This window comes from Aphelocoma coerulescens, chromosome 3 (genome assembly GCF_041296385.1).
Source record: "Aphelocoma coerulescens isolate FSJ_1873_10779 chromosome 3, UR_Acoe_1.0, whole genome shotgun sequence".
Lineage (NCBI taxonomy): Eukaryota > Metazoa > Chordata > Aves > Passeriformes > Corvidae > Aphelocoma > Aphelocoma coerulescens.
Window position 1 is genome coordinate 45,634,044 of NC_091016.1, and position 17,791 is coordinate 45,651,834.

Genomic DNA, 17,791 nt, shown 5'->3' on the forward strand with positions numbered 1-17,791 from the left:
AGGGTATTAGAAAATAGGCTGAAGGAACACATAAATGAATTAGAGTAGATGACCCTTTGGGGTAATGATTTCTACTGGAGTTTATTTTTTTTTTTTTAGAGTTTATCTACATTAAAACTAACACGGGCATTTTCTTAGTACACTCTATTTCCACAGTTACCGCCATGGCTTGGCCTGAGAGAAAAAGAGAAGGCTAAGGTGATGGTCTAGTTTTCTACAAGTTCAAATCAACACCTTCCCTTTGCAAGACTATCAAATCTGGCCTCCAATTTTGCCCCAGCAGTTATTGTAAACTTTCCATAATCTTTACCAGTGGCTTTGTATGGACGTAGTGTGTGGAACTAAGATAACAAAGGCTTATGTGGACAAGTAGCTCTTGAGGAAAATATATTTTACATAGATTACTCAAAACAACATTTCAGAGAGGCGAAGAAAGCAGTCCTAAGTGTCCTATGACAACTCTTTGCTACATAAACATTGACAAGCATAACTCAGGTTGCTCTATAAATAAAATACTGTAAGACTGTATTAAGGACACTGTACCACACTTTGACAACACCAGGCTGCTTCCTCTGCAGCATAAGATGGCGGTAAAGAGAAGTGGAGGAAAAAGAAAGTCCTACCTCTCTGGGTCCCTCTTGCTTCCCAGCTCTTCCCAACTACTTAACTGCACCAGAGATGAGAATTCTCCCCCCTGCCTCAGCACCACCTTCATACAAACAAGTAAAATGGCTGAGGGCTCCTCTAAACGCCAAGAAACAAAGGACTGAGGATTAGCATGGCCCTGATACTACCACAAAGCCTTGTTCAGATATTCAGTCCTCACATCGCAAAACCTAGAGTTGTACATGGAAAGAATTAGCTTTACCGTGTTACAACAGTCAGTCAAGATGATGGAACTTGAAGTAGTTCTCAATTTCCTCTGGTTTTGTTTCTAGGAAGCTCAGTCATAAGAAGAATCAGTTTCCATCTTGTTTTTGCTGCAGTCAATGAACAGGCATCAGGGTGCCTCTTTCAATGCAAACAAGGGCCTTCCCCTCAGCAGGATCTACAAACTGCACCCTACACAGTGTAACTTTACCCAGAGGTGTAATAACACCCCTTTCACGGCATGAGAATAGGTATTAGTACTACTATAATTTATTTATGAAGGCAGATTAGAAGCTAAGTCAATTGCTTTTAAGGCCCTTGTGCACCTGTCCACACAACCGTGTCATTACTGGCAGGTCTTTTGTTTATGCAAAGTTCACCTGGTGCAGAGTCAGCAGGAGGCCAGTTTGCCACTCACCCTGAGAACGAGAAGCTCATTTCCCCCCAGTACAGTGGCAGTAAGAGGACAAGACAACAACAACTGCTCTACTCAGAGGCAAATACCTCCCACCCAGCACCTCTAAAGAAGCCATGTATCCTGTATGTGTATGTCCCATTATCGTAGTCCAGGCACGTGTCCTGACCAGTCCATAGGAGCCCAGCACACTCTGCTTGACCTGGGGTTGCAGTTCAACAGCCAAGCAAGCACAAACTGATTTGGGAAGTACAAACCGCTTTCCCACTGCCCAGCAAGCTATGCAGCCATGTGCACATATGGCACGAATCCCAAGACAACCTGTTCCCTCTATGTGTATGGTCAGCTTTACAAGCTACTGCAGAAAAGCTGTGGGTACCACTTGTGGTGGTTTGCTATCATGGAAGGGGGAGGAGTAAGGTGTATTCCCACCTCTTCCAATTCAGATACGAACAGCATCCATGAGAACTGTGACGTATTCCACACTAAGTGCTTCCTACCTCGGTTCTCTGTCTTTTAGAAAAAAGAAACTGAAGACAAAATGTTCCTATATTATTTAAAAATAAAACCCAAGATTGATTGCTTCCCCAACCTTTGCTCTTATGCCAACTTCCAAGCACACCTATGCTCAAAATTTTTATTGTTACCACCCTATTGAGGTTTGCAGAATTCAGTTTCCTTATTAGGGTGCACTCTGTTGAGTTCAGTATGAGGGAGAGTTTATCCGGGTTGTCATTTTACAAAAGGAGGAGTGGATTAACAGGCAGTTGAACCAATCCATGAATATATATTTGAAACCAGAAAATATTTTCTGTAAGTTAGAAGCCCAAAGATTTTGGTGTTTTGTTTTTATTTTAGGAGGGTGGTTGTCAGTTCTTGTGGGTATGGTTTCTTTTGCTGTTTGTTTGTTTTCAGGGTTTTTTGGTTTGTTTCTTTAAACATGACAGAGGGTCCATAACCCTTACCAATCTTTTGGCTCATTTCAAGACCAACAAAAACAAGAGTTCTTTTGAAGCTGGATGTCCACTCTTTGCAACAACACTTCAGTAAAGGTCAAGACATAGAGAGGACATAGGACTAGAACTAACCATTACTTCGTACCTATTTGTCAATTGGGATAACAGGATCAAACAGGAAGAGTCTATTTATAGTAAAGGATGAGAAGTATCTTGGAGATATAAAAGCAACCCAAACTGCAATATGGGGAATGGATAACACATCCTTTGGAGAGCACCCCCAATGCTATTACATAATGGAGCAGGTCAACAGAGAAGCTAAACTCACCCTGGCTGACTCACAATTGGTTTCAAGAATGGCAATAACTTCTCAATATCAATTACTGAAGGCAACTTGGTATATCCCACTACACCTGCTCTATTTCATTAAAAGCAAGTTGTTGCTCTAGTTAATCCTTCTGACTGTCAATTCAAACTGGAAACCAGGTTTCCAGCTCTTCTCTAACTTGCATTGATGAAAAGTTTGATGTCTATGGCTTTAGCCTTCTGGGCTGTCAGTAGTTACGGGTGAGAAGCTGTATTGCAGATGCCAACCTCACAGCAGAGAAGCAGCAGCTCACACAGCTACCTGTGCTCAACTACCACATCACAGTTACTTCACAGAGCCATTTCATGGTATGATATGAAGCTGCTGAAGGGTCTGGGCCACAAGTCTTGTGAGGAGCAACTGAGGGAGAAAAGGAAGCTCAGCAGAGACCTTATCATTTACGACAGCTATCTGAAAGGAGGTTGTAGCAAGGTGGGGGTCGGCCTCTTTTCCCAAGTAAAAAGTGACAGGACAAGAGGAAACGGATTCAAATTGAACTCAGGAAGGTTTAGATTGGATATTTGGGAAAATTTCTTCATGGAAAGGATTGTCAAGCACTGGAACAGGCTGCCCAGGATTTGAGTCATCATCCTTGGAGATATTTAAAAGATGTGTAGATGTGGCTCTTAGGGACATGGTTTAGTGGTGGACTTGGCAGTGCTGAGCTGACAGCTGGACTTAATCATAAGGGTCTTTTCCAACTTAAAGATTCTGTGATTCTGTGAATACTTTAACTTGAGCTAGTCTGGTTTGATCCATGTAAACAGAGAAGCACCCCAGCTCAAGCTGTACTACTCAAGTGAGGACAAGTCATTCATCACAATAGCACTTTAGCTTCCCATATGCATTATGACAGCAGACATTGCAGGAGGAGAAGGGAGAATATTATGTTTTATATTAGGAAGGAGATAGGAAGAAAAGGAGTGTAAGAAAACACCACTTCTTGAAATACAAAAACCCCCAACTTGCCCAAAGAGCACAGCGTCAAAGACATTTAATGGAGCCATTTATCTGTACCTTTGACATCAAATGGAAAATGACTGAACTTGCAGGATCTAAGGACAACTGCTGCTTTCATTTCATTTTTCACTTAAACCATACCTGCTCTATTTTGTTCTTTGGTTGACTTGGTGACTCAGGCTGTATCAGGCTCTCAAAGCAACATGATGCTTGTCACCACTGCAAAGCACATGCCTCTTTATATTCTCCAATGCTGAACTTCATTGCCTCCAGCTGCAGGCTGTTTCCATGACTTTCATCAGACCCATACAGACCTGACTTATTAGTCACCACATCAGCGGCCCCCCAAAAGACATCCATTTTGATTAATTGGTCTTTAATTCTTTGAAATACTTTTTTCAAATTAACTGTCATTTTTCCCTTTTCAAATATCACTCAGATAAAGGTGATTCATCAAATGCTAGCTTGCTCTGTTGTAAAGCTAAAATGAATGGTTTTAACCTAGACATACTTTGTTCTAAGCATGACTGGGCAAAAAACTCACAACACAATCTATACCAGTGGTGTCAACACTGAAGACTAGATCAGCAACCCTGGGTACAAAGCCATCTGCATCACCAAGGGCAAGCATGCAGGATTACTCCCTCTTCCATACCGTCCATCCCCTAGATCAGGTTAGATTGAGCTAAACTGAAGGATTCAGCCTGAACATTGTAGAGTAGCTGATTTCTCTGCACTGAGTAGCCAAAAGCAAGAGTAGGCCAGAAGGCATTGCATGAAAAATAGTAATACATACCTATATACAGCTGTACAGTATCTTCTGCATGCCATGGCTTCAAACATACACTATACTGCCAGGCAAAAGGTAAAAACCTGGCCATATTCAATGTCCCTGTTTGTACATACAAATGAACAGTACTTGCAAACTCACTACTTCAGGGACGTACAGACAGCAAAAATGAAATTTTTCAGAATGAACATCCTCTCTCCATCACAGAAATAACAGAACAGTATCCCCAATTTATTTGGGCCTATACACTCTGATGCATTTGAATTTAAGTCAAAAGTATGTTTTTAAAAAATGCTTTGGATAGTTGCTCATCAGAGTCACTGATGAAAGATAAATAATCCCTAGTGGCTCCCAAGTTGAGGCATGTGACAGATTTCTACCCCACACAGTTTATTATGAATACTAACAGTGTGTTTCCATTTCAGGTTCTTAGTAGCAGAAAAGGTTACCTGAAAGAAACCATTTTGCTGCATTTCTACAGCACAATTCTTCAACGCTGTATTGGAAGGTTGCTTTCCCCAGTATGTAAACATCTATAAATCACTTAGCATTGACAGTGACATCACACTTGAATCATCTTTAGGGATGAAGATTATGCAAAAGCATGCTTTTTGCAACAGTTTCCTTCTAAGAAAGTACTTTTGAGTTTCAGAAAGGCCCAGGGAAATCTCTCTGGAAGGTGGACACATTTAACAGCACACTCCTAAATATGGAACATGCCAAATGAGAGGCAATCTTTTTCTTCAACATACTAAGTCAAGCAACTACCCCACTATAAAAGAGCAAAACATTTCAGCACAAGAAGACATTTCAACAAGGCATACAGCTCTTCATACAAGTGCAGGTGCTGTAGAAAGCAGACATGACCTTTATATAGGCTTTGAAATCCAGAACTTTTCTACCAGTTCCCTCAAGACAAAATATGAAAATACTTTAAAAAACAAAATGAAATCTTACGGCTTGAAATGCAGTAAGCCAGCCTGCAGTTGATCCTCCTGAACAGTTGCTTGTTGATTGGCCAAAGTATAAGTGTAAAGAGCTGAATGAAGTTAATGATCAGTCCTGACACTATAAATATGTAGCAGATCAGAAGGTGGCAAATGAATTGCGACTTCAGAAAGCCAACGATGTCCATGATTTGCTGAGAAAGCAAGAGGGTACCTTCAGACACAAAATTCAGAAGACAACCTGCAAAACCAAATAGTATCAGCAGTTACAGAGAGCATTTATTTCTATAAACAGACTTAAAATAGACTTCAAGCTTACACTTAAATACACTTAAATTAAATCTACTGTAGGAAAAGGCCTGATGTCAGTATTTGCAAAAGTAACAATGGAAAGAGAACACTGCATTTCTGAATCAATTTACATTTGGCTTTGGAAACAAATTTTTACATTTCAATCTTAACTCTGCAAAACCCATGAGCATATGACTCCACTCCATGGACTACAGTACTCTTCCACAAGGTCTTCCTTGATAAAATATAAGCAAATATTTTGAACTATATGACAACTTATATTTTTGTCTGTACTTCAGAAGACATATACGGTCACCTCTGTAATCTTCAAGAGCAGCTCCAAAGTAAATGCAAGCTTTAGAGCTTTTTTAAGGAGTTGTGCCTTTCTTGACAAGCTATGCCAGCCATGATCCCCAAACAAGAGGTAGCAGCAGCCCCTTAATTCTAGCTTTATTGTCTTCTTCCCCTCTCACACTCAAATAACAGTTGATTTTGGCAAGAGAATAAAAGCTTGGCTATGCACATACAATTTGTTCAATTATCCCTTGACACTGATTCTGTCAGTTATAATCCATAAACCCAGAAATGAAACATCAATAACAGCACTAACCTATGACCCAGCAGAGTTTCTGGAAAGAAATCAACTCTAAGGTTACTTATGAAATGTTTGTGTAATTTTGGAAAGGTCCAGTCCAACCTTAGCAATAGAATACTCAGAGGAAACGTCCTCTGCAGAGTATTCTGACCTATCAAATACTGTACTGACCTCCCCCTACCATCACTACCACCACTGCTAGAATGAAGACACATCTCTCAGCAAACACAACCCCCCGTATTCTGAATACAGTTAGACAGGAGGTGCTGCGGCCATCCTGCTCCATTCCTCCACTGTTTCTGCCTCCGAGGCGTTGGAAGAGTTTTCCCAGGGAGGAAGCCCTGAGACAGTATTTCTGAATGTGCCAGTCACATCCAATAACAAAAAAAGCAGCTGTCAGCAGCCCAGGGAATTAACTGATGAAAAAAATCTTTATGCCTATCCTTTTAGTTTATATGAGACCCCATTATGTGAGGCACTGAGTCTAGATCAGTGTCCTGAAACATTTGTTTTACTGCCCTTTGCTGACTCTGCTCACCACAGCAAAGAGCATACACAAGAATTGCTGCAAAGGCTTCGGAAGTTATTTAGCCAGTTTTTCAACCGCAAGGAAGATGAGGAAAAAATTAAGAAAGAGAATCGGTATTGTTGTATAATTTATATAAAGAGTTTATGGCGGTCCCAAGCCTATTATTAGCAGACAAAATGTGCCCTTTTGTTCCCTTTATCTTGCTGTACTATTCAGTACCACAGCTGACACCAGCTGTAGCTCAGAATGGCAGAACAGGCCTCTATTCATTGTAGTAACCACTGTCATGATACTCGCAAAAAGCTTTTCCAGCTTTAACCAACCTTTCTATTAAAGATACGATTCTTAGGGTGGCAGACAATTTACTAGCTTGGGCTTTGACCAGAGGCTTTGTTTTTGAAGGCTAAGCAGAATGAGAAATGTTGTCTAATAGGAACCACTGCTGTGTTTCTTCTCCAACCCTTCCATTGAACACTCGGAAGACAAAGCCAAACAATTAAAAAGAACCTTCTTAAAAAGTCAGAATAGAAGCAACCAGCTACTTGCAAGTGGATGGTTTCAAAGACTCTACAGAGTCCAAAAGCCTGATGATTTGGTTTATCCTGCTATCCTTGGCTAAAACTGGTTAGAAGGTTTTTAATTCTATCCCACAGAATCACTCTAATGTAATTCCCAGAGATCAGTAAGACATGGGATAAAACATAAAAACAGCAGCCACAAATTAAGACTGGAGCACTGTTTACTTAGTGAAGACCTGAAAACTCCCTATTTGATATAATCAACATAAATCTACTGTAGTAAGCAGCTGACAGACAGACTTTGTAACAAAAATAATTAGTCTTTTTGTCCACCAATTAAACCAGCAATTCTTTTTTTATTGTTACCTTTTCATTATAACAGATGTCAAACTTTATTAAAATGTTACATTTATGTGAATCATTTACCTCCTGCTGGGTCTTTAAAACAAAACTTCACAGAAATAAAATAAACAAATGTGAGATAACCCTGATAAAACATAATTATTGCCTTACAATTTTATTAAGCCACAATGGAATGTCTGAAAGTAATTAATTCCTCACTTTCATAGCTCATCCATCAAACTTCAATTCTGTAAAGCTTCAGAGACCTGTTTTAAGGCAAACTAAATCTGCTTAAGCAGTACTATTCAAAGGCGTCTAACCTAATTTGCTTGCAAAAGGAACAAGAAATGAGAGACACTGCTCAAATTCTTCTTTTCCAAAAAGTAGGGACTACACAGAGAAATTTTCTCTTCTGACTAAATGCAATTTGTTTTCCCTATAAAATGTGCAACCTAAAGAGTGTATATGGAATGGTAGCTAAGTTTCTGTTTCTCAGATATAACCTCATTCTCATAAGATTTTTTTGGACTGTTTTCATTACCCAAACTCCAAGAATGCAATTTATTCTTGGTACAACAAAAAGAATCAGTTCTAATCTTATGAATGAGGCCTAGAAACATGGGTTTAAGAGTCCACAGGAATACCTTACACTTACTCTTTGTCTTCCTAAAAGTCCTCATGGGTAACATCAAAGTAATACCAGTTTAAGTGATAAAAGAGTCAGGTCTTTAATTCTTAATCCATGATGCTACTTTAATAAATTACTGATTTCCTTATAGATAATGACTGAAAATTACAGCAATCTTTTAAAAACAAAAGGGCCAATCAATGCATTTTCTCAGAAGCTATTAAGATCAGAATGCTGCCAAGAAGCTCTCTTCTATCAAACACCCCTTAAAATTAATTAGGAGAAAATGGCTAGCTAGAGCATCTAAACCAGATAGCGACATTCTTTAATAACAGTTTTTCTTTGGATACAGAACAAAAGACTCAAACCTCAAATGTCTGTTCAGGGACCAAGTCAACAAGCATCTCTTCATGTGACTAAGAGGTCACGTGTTCAGGATTAAAAGCAAATTACATGACTATTCATTCTAACTCTTTTCCCTCCAACTTTCATTCTTCAGCAAGATCCACTGTGTTTTCTACCTCAGCTACTCTCAGCACTTCCTTCTTAGACTAACTGACCAGGAGGACGCAGAAGTGATATGCAAAGTGAAGAACTCTATGCCAGCAGAGGCTGCTGCCAATGAACAGTTCTATTTCATACTTCCAAGTCAGTGAGTGTTTTGAGATTACAACTGGAGATTCCAAAAAGAACACAACTGTTTGCACTTTTAGAGAAAGCACACGAATGAAGCAAAGAACTGTCATCCATTGTTTCCGAAGTTTATGTAGTATATAGAGTTCTTGGAGTGTGGAAAGCAACATGGTATGTACCTGACAGCATCTAGACTGAGCTGATATTCCCCACTTAGAAAGAGAGGCAAGTCAGCACTATACCTCTTTTTTTACAGTACATATTTCAATCTTAAACAAAAGTTTTCACTTACATCTAGTCTCTGACCCAGTCCTCAAATGGTTTGCTGCAAGTTAAAAACAACCAAATAGATGATGATGATGCCTATTCTTGCATTTTCTCATCTAAACCACATCTTGGAAGGACAAGTTACAAAGACTATTATAAAAATATGCTCAGGTCAAATTAAGCAGTTTCAGTAGTGCCTTTTAAATCCAAACCCCATGTATTTGGCACTGGTGAGGACACAATTCAGTACTGCATCCACTTCTGAGCCCCTCACTTCAAGAAGGACATTAAGGTGCTGAAGCAAGTCCAGAGAAGGGCAACAAAGCTGGTGAAGGGTCTGGAGCCCAAGTCCTGTGAGGAGTGGCTGAGGGAGAAAAGGAGACTCAGGAATGATCTCATTGCTCTCTACAACTCCCTGAAAGGAGGGTGTAGCCAGGTGGGGCCAGCCTCTTCTCCTAGGCAGCCAGAGACACGACAAGAGGACACAGTCTTAAGCTGTGCCAGGGGAGGTTCAGGTTGGACATCAAGAGGAATTTCCTCACTGAAGGGGTGATTACAATGGACTGCCCAGAGAGGTGATGGAGTCACTGATCCTGAAGGAAAAACTGGACCTGGCACTCAGTGCCACGGTCTGGTTGACATGGTGGTGTTCAGTCACAGGTCGGACTCGATCTCTGAGGTCTTTTCCAACCTAATTGACTCTGTAATTCTGTGAAACGAGCACAGACAGCAGCACTGCATATACATCACAGTCTATTTCAACGGTGCTGCTGTACATGAAATACATATGCAAAGCAAGTCACAGGAGGCCCCTGTGCTCTTCTCTTTCTGTCAGTGAGCATCAAGTTAGCAAAAGTGAGGTTGCATCCATGTGCGTATTCATCTGCAAAGAGACTGTATTTGTATGTGCCACATCAAAAAACCCCCCAAATCTGGAGGAAGAATTATCCATCTATTTGCCTCATGCTTCATTAGGGTTTGAGTCACCTCCCACCTCCCCCAAAGGCAACTACTTGAGCATTATCCCCCGTGTTGGGTTTACGTGGCAAGGTTTTCATAGTGAGGGACTGCAGAGATGGCTTCTGTGAGAAGACACCAGGAACTGTCCCCCACATTGTAAAGCCAGTTCCAGACAGCTCCAGAAGGGACTCACCAGTCGGCTAAGCGGAACCAATCACTGACACTAGTGGCACCTCTGTGACAACATTAAAGAAAGGATTAAAAAATGCTGCACAGCAGCTGTGAGCGAGGAGTGTGAAACACATGACAGGAATAGCCCTTCAGACTCTGAGGTCAGTGAAAAAGGTGGGGAAGTATGTGTTCCAGGCACTCTCCTGCAGGTGAAGACCATGTGAAGCAGGTTCTCCTGCTGCAGCCCATGAAAGACCATGGCAGAACAGACTTACCCACAGCACCCCAGGAGAACCTTCCAAGGCAGCAGATGCCCTGAAGGAATTCACAGCTTACAGACAGGAGCCCACTTAGGAGCAGGTTTTCTGGCAGGGACCACAGCCCCTGGTGGTCCTGCCTGTTCCTGAAGAACCATACCCTGTGCGAGGGACCCCAGCAGTAGCAGGGGAACAATGCATGGAAGAAGGAACAGCAAAAAGGAACTGTTAAGGACTGACTGCAACTCCTCTTCCCCATCCACCTGCACCACTTGGGGTGCAGCAGAGCAGTACAGTCTACAGTCAAGCTGAGCCTGGGAAAAAGAGAGGACTTGGTGGGAAAGGTAGTTTTAGTTTTGGTTTGTTTTTCACTGCCCTCCTTTGTTATCAGCTGACAATAAGTTATATTAACTTCCACAAGTGGGGTCTGCTTTGACCATGATGGTAACTGGTGAATGACCTCCCTGTCCTTTTATCAACCCACAAGCTTTTTTGTCCTATTTTCTTCCCTTGTCCTGCTGAGGGAGGGAACAGTTTGATGTAAACTTGGAAGTCAGCCAAGGTCAACCCACCACAATTTCTACAAAAAGTCCCAAATCGGGGAATAACTTGAGTGTATCTTAAGACCTTTCCCCAAAGTTAAGGGAACTCAGGAATGCTTTTAGATTTTCAAGAGGAGTCCTGCATTCCTGAGCTGCACATTGTTAGAAAGGAGAGATCAGTCAGTTTGGCTGTTCCAAAAGCTGAAGAATGAATAGCAGCAAGATTTAGAATTCCAAATTTATATACTTGCTATAAAACTGACTTACTATTTATCTTCTATTGAGCACAGATATAATTTGCCTAACAGAGCATAAACTGAAGAAATGGAAGTAACCTGTGAGTTTTCAAATGCTTATCACACCATAATGCTCTCCTCTTCTCCCTTTTAAATTTTCTTCCTGCTGTGATCTAATATAGGGAAAACAGCTACACAAACTCTGCATGCCTGACAGGACACAAGTCCTCTGTGTACACATACTTTAATGGCAAAATGCATAGCAGAGCTCCTGTTAGCCTCAATGCTTGTCCCAACACAGCAAAGTGTTTATACAGCAAGGTGAGGAGGATGACAGCAGTTCGAGAGAGGCATGCATAATCTGGGAAGGAGTTGGAAAGATGGAGAGCAACTGCCCAAGTTCTGCTGAGAAGCAGTTCAGGCTCACTCCTTTTTCCAGAGACATGAAATATTCAGGGAGGAGGGAGATGAACTTAAACACGTAGCAATACAAAACTCCTTAGAGATGCAACATTTAGAGACTGCAGGGCTTGACGCTGAGAGGAGGTATTTATTCGGGAAGAATAAACCCCTTGAAGTTAAGCACTTCTGTTCCAAGCTTCTAAAGAGATCCTCAAAAAATACATCAGGGTGAAGTACATCAGTTATCTCGGGTGCAGAACATGAAGTTCACAAAAATAGCACTGGAAGGCAAGTTGCTTCTTTCCAAAATGCCAAGTGTTGCTGTTCAACTGTTTCCCACACAGATTTCTGTACTTTAATACATTCACATACATACATATAAATATATATAAAGAACAATTATATGCAATTTGCTTGGGAACAAATAAAATAAAGAGCTGCATTAAGATACTCAAGTTATCGATGACTTTATCAGAGTTCAGTCCCAGAGTTCAGTCCTGGGGACCACTGAGTCCCTCTGTTTCCTTTTTTACTTTATTACTTTAACTGGGTCCATTAACCTAAACAGTCACTTGCACTGACAACAGCAGCACCACACACAAGTAAAATTTAGGGACTAAGAAAGACAGTAGGACTAAAGAGGAAAAAAGTTACAAGGAAGTATACTGAATCTAAGCAGGATGTGGGCTATGCTGTCACACTAACAAAAGCAACTTGGACAGTTCCTCAAAAATAACTGAGGTGAATAACCACAAAGGGTGTAGGACACACAGCTATATCATGTGCTCAAAGACAATTTAATATTTGTTTTCATGGGCAACATTAAGTGCTTAATCAAAGGTAACCAGACCCACACGTTACCGCCATCTGGCACTCTACAAAAAACAACCCCCCTACAAACATGCTTGCACGAAGTCACTTCAGTGACTTGGAATTCTGCAAAAGTACAGGTGGTTTGTTAAATTACTGATTCTGAACGTTTGCAACAAACAAAGCCTTCACAAATATAAACATACCTACATATGTCCGTAAGTAGAGATGCTTTTGCATTTAAGATACATGAAATTTTTTACAGAACAGTCATGGACCATTTGGGGCAACTTTACATTTGAAGTACAGAGACCAGAGTCAGTCTAGTTAAGCCATTGATCCTCAATGCACAGCTTATGAGAAATCTCTCAAGGGTGAGATCCACACCATCACTTCTTACACAGGGAATTACCCATTAAAAACTACAGAGGCAGCAGGAGCAGTGCAGCAGGAGCAGTGCAGCAGGATATTGCCACCTGCATTGTAAATACTTACCCACCATCAAGGGCACACTGATCACCTCTGCACTGGGCATTTCAGGAACAGATCCAACGCGAGACTAGCTACTGAGTTCTTCAGTGGTTATTATAAAAACATTTCTTTTAGAAGAGCCCAAAGAAATGGGGGTATGGAAGAAGGCTGACAGGATTATTCAGGAGCTGGTACAAAAACAGCGTTGCTGTTTTAAATTGTGCTGGGAGTCCAAACATTCTCTTGATAAGAGATAGGCTTTGGAAAAAAGGCCTCTCCTGTGAAGACTCATGGCTTATACTTGTCAAGCACTGATTGCCCTCATCTTGTTTTAAGAACTATAAATTACCTTTGCAGCAACACAAAGGGTCAGCACAAGGTACAGGAACTGCTTATACAGTCTCAACAGACAAAATACTTCCCCTGCATCCAAATCACGTTTATGTGTGAAGCAACACAGAAACATGGATCACATTTACTTCAAAGCTTCAAATATTTAATCCTCCTATTCTTACCCACGAGTTGCAAAGTTAGATGACAAAAGTATCACCTCCTAACTCCAGTTCTGCAACAGACAAACACATCTCCAGCACATAAGCAGTTGTATCCAGACAGAGAAGTTTCATATCCTCTCAGTAACATGACCAAGTCCATTTCTATATGCAAGATCAAATCCTTCATGTATATAGGATTAGAAAGCAGAGTGGATTTTGTTGATTTTTTCCTGTACTTATCCATCCCCTCTAATACAAAAAGCTACAGCCATTCAGAAGACACTAGTGAAATAAGCCTGGAAAGATCCCTCTTGCTGCTCCCCTCTTACCTCCCCTGGTAAAGAGCTTGTTAAAGTTACATAGCAAATCCACAGAACAGCCAACACCAGAACCACAACCTGCCACTTCCCCAGGCTCCAGCTTTCAACACAAACTGGCACTTTTCATACTCCTTTATTTGCCTTCTTGCCCATGCTCAAGTTTTCTTTGCAACATCTTTTTAAAGGCCACACATAGGAGAGCAGAGAGGGAACGGACACATCCCACAAGGACCTTCAGTGGAAGCAGATGATGCAATAGGTATAAATGCTCCTGTACAACCCAGGATGTATGTGCTGATCTAATGCACTCTGTTTTCCCTTCCTTTCTCCATTCCTCAAGAAATGCAAGTCAAGTAGTCAGCAGCCTGGATGGCTCTGTACTATAAACTACAAGTTACAACTTTAGCACCAAGTGGGAAGTATTATTACCTGCATGTGCACACAAATATACATCTCTCCTATCATTCTTACCCAAGAAGCAATTAAAGGCACCGATAGATGCTACAAAGATATCAATTGAAAGATAAAAATCATCAGCACTGGGAAAAGGGTAACTTTCTTTCCTCACTCCCATGTAACAACCTCTTTATATTTTCTGGAATTGAGACTGACATTTTAGTAATTGTGGGCAGTGTCTTTAAGTTTTTTCCTAGGAGTTTAATTCCTAACTTGTGTGGCTTTGTTGTTTTGTTTATTAAAAAAACCCCAGAAAGTGCAACTACAGAATAACATAGAATTTGTGGCAGCAAGAATCTTAAAAAAAAAATTGTGGAAAATGGCAGAGACAGGGCATGAATCACTGAGCTGAGAAATACACCCTGGTGACAGCACTGCTGGTTTACAAATGCGACTTTCACCACTGAGCTGTGGGCTGGTAACAAATTTTCTACTGTCCCCAAAACCCCAGTATAAATACTTCTAACATGGTGCCACTTTCTGAGCAGCTGTATGGCCCCTGGTGGAGACAACCCTGTTCTACTCGGCGGGTCTGAGCCCTGCTGCCCACGCTGCCACAGATGCAGCAGGTATATGGCACACACCACACATTCTTTGTGCTTCCAAGTCACACGGTATCAGCCAACAGCACTGACCTTCTCCACGAGGAAATCCAAAAGCTTCCAGTACAAATCACAAGACATTGTTAACTGTGCTGGAAACAAAAAGTGCCATTCACCTGATTACAGCTCCAAGTGAGCTGTTAGGTTTTTGTATCTTCTGTGACAGGAGACAGTCTCCTTCAGCTAGGCCATTTGCATATTTTTAATTAATATGAAGCAACATCACTATGCTCTTTGAATACTAAGGAAACATTAAACAGAAAAAGACTCATAAGGCCTTTTTTTAACCTCTAAGTATTGATTTAATTTGTCTGTATTCTATCATATGACACTGAAGAGTACGAAGTAGCTGAATTTCGCCTTTATGAAAATCGCATCCCAAAACTGGAAATGACAATGCAAACAAAAGATGTAGCCACACAAGACAGAGATACACAGGATATTAATACTTAGTCATTAAATATTGTTTAATGGTTCTTTCTGTAGAAAATAGTTTAACTGAAGAATGAATGTGGCAGGGAAGCTTCCAGATTTATTATTCAAAGAAAATCAACTCCTGCCCTAAAGAGCTAACACCCAACACCCTAAAAAAAAGAAAAATCTCATAGCTGAGACGTGGTTGGCATGGTTCCAAAAAATAAGATGCCAGCTTCAGTGAAAGGCTCAGATGTACCTACACAGAAAACAACCAGACATCCAGATGCCAGGTAAAAACCCAGATAAACACAGTGACAGCTTTACCCATGTATCAGCAGTTCCATTCTACATCAGTTTTCACTCTCCTTTGCCTCACGTTAGGAGCGTTCAGACGTATTTTGCCATAACATGAACTAAGAATACTTTCAACCTTCTCATTCTCCCTGACCATTAGTCCTCTAACAGCCTGATTTAATTTGAGAACTTCAGAGAATAAAAGCCTTTATCACAGGCACTAGATTTATCAAGCCCAGTAATAAAGGGAGGTTTCATTTTGGACCTGATTCAAACCCTGTTGAAGCCAAAAGAAATCCCTCAACAAGTTTCAATTGTCCTTGTTGTTTAGCAAACGTTATGACTCCAAAACAGCCAAATGTGATGTAACTAATCAATGATCTTGTATTCTCAGCACCTAAAGCCAGGGCTAGTCAAAACCACCTTAAACATCCCGCAAAATCATTCGGAGACAGTGTTTGACCTGACTGCATTTACTTTACTGGATGGCAAGTGTGCAGGTGTTAACAGTTCCTAAACATGCTGCTAAGAATCCCCAGGAATATTTTTATAAATTTGCGCCAAACTGAGTGTCAGATACATCAACAGCTACCTGGACTTTCCACAACATCTCTGAACAACTGCAGGTGCCCAAGTCCTTTTAAAAGCCTGGCTTTGAGCATTTCTCCTGCTTACTTTAAATATTTTTGATATACTTTTACAAGGCTTAAATTCAAACTGAAGCTTTTCTCTGCCTCCTTCTTGGGTGAAATGCAGTATTTATGCACACACTCAGAGGCACAGACATGTAAAAAACATACAGTAACACAGAATCACAGAATTAACCCCTGACCAGCCACCTGTAACTTGAAGGGGGGAACCTCAAAAATGATTTAAGTGCAAGTGTAGTCTGCTTGCAGGCAGAACGCTTCTAGACCTTCCAGAAGTGCAAAACAGCATCTGCAGTAATAGTCTTTTCCAAAGTGCTCAAAAACATGGTAAGAAGAGGCAAACTACGATGTGTGAAGACATGGGTTGTGTGGAGACAGGGAAAGAAGCAGGACACAGTTTAACTTTCCCAAAGTAGCTGTCACTTGAAATCACGAGCCATTTCTACAAAAAGACTCCTCCCAAATACGTTTCTTTCCCTGTCTTTAATTTAAGTCAAGTCTTACCCTTTTTCAGATAGGTGAAAAAACCTGCATTATCTGCCAACTGAATCGGCATGGGCAAACCTTTAAATCCACCTGGATCCTGCTGGGAAAATGTGACTGAAATTTAACTTTGTTGGTCCAGTTAAAAGGAAATCTAGTGCACATCAGAAGTTTTTCAGATGTTAATCAACAGTCCCACATGCAACTGAAACCAGTGTGCTTGTCTTTGCCTGCAACTCCTAACCTTCTGGCAAGTAAACCCTCTCTAAGCGACCTCTAGCTCTGACTTCTTTCCAGCCTAGAACTGGTTAATTGCCTTTCCCTGTTCCTGTTATTTATGCTACAATAGAAACCTCATGCCAGGTCAGCCCTTTTGCAAGAAGCAGAAAATTATTTCAGCGTAAAGCTCTTTGTGGCAGAATATAACACAACAGACAGAAGAGCAGAAGGTCAAAACAGTGGCATAAGAAGTTAAAAGGCTTTCAGCTCAAGTTGAAGTACAGACCACCAGCAGGACCATAACCCAGCATCTCCTGACTGTGGGCTCACAACAGTTGTTAGCCTGCTCTGCTCGGCTCGTAACACGTAGCTTATGTGCCTTTTCAGCAAATCCATCACATTATCAAAGGGGGGGTCTTTGCAGCATCTTCATCCTTGCCAAAACACACAGTTATTCTCATTCATTTCCATTTCTTCCTTCTCTGACTTTACCTTGGACCCTACCTCATCTCTACATCAAGGCACTGGAGGAAGCCAGGGGAAAAGCATGAAAACGAAGTGAGTCAGCAGTTTCTGAGCAGCACACAGGCATTAGTCAGAGGCGATCAGGGGACTCACCACAGTCAGATTTGAATGAGCCTAAGACCACCAAATAACAGACTGGTGAGCAAACTTTCCCAAATGCCTGAAAATGAATCACTGGGCAAGGCAACCCCACAGATAAAGCACTTCAGGGAAAAAACATATTCTCAGCTGCCACATACCAGTCCTGAAAGGCAACAAAGCACACAGGGTACTGTTCTGTCACATTTCTAGTTTCCTTACAAAAAGCCCACTGCATTCAGTACAGCTGAATCAAACACACCTGATGAGACATTTGCCTTGACTGGTATAATGTT

General features: G+C 41.0%; 1 protein-coding gene across 3 annotated transcripts in view; it reads right to left on the bottom strand.

Moving 5' to 3' along the window:
* Window positions 1-17,791, bottom strand: part of AGPAT4 (1-acylglycerol-3-phosphate O-acyltransferase 4) — a 78,125-nt gene that overhangs the window by 55,846 nt on the left and 4,488 nt on the right. For 2 of the 3 annotated variants that reach the window (XM_069010095.1, XM_069010094.1), the window contains exon 2: window positions 5,316-5,546. The exons of the other annotated variant lie outside the window; for it this stretch is intronic. In XM_069010095.1, the coding sequence (XP_068866196.1) occupies window positions 5,316-5,493 (178 nt within the window). In that variant the 5' untranslated portion in view covers window positions 5,494-5,546. The remainder of the gene's footprint in view (window positions 1-5,315; window positions 5,547-17,791) is intronic. 3 annotated transcript variants of the gene reach the window in all.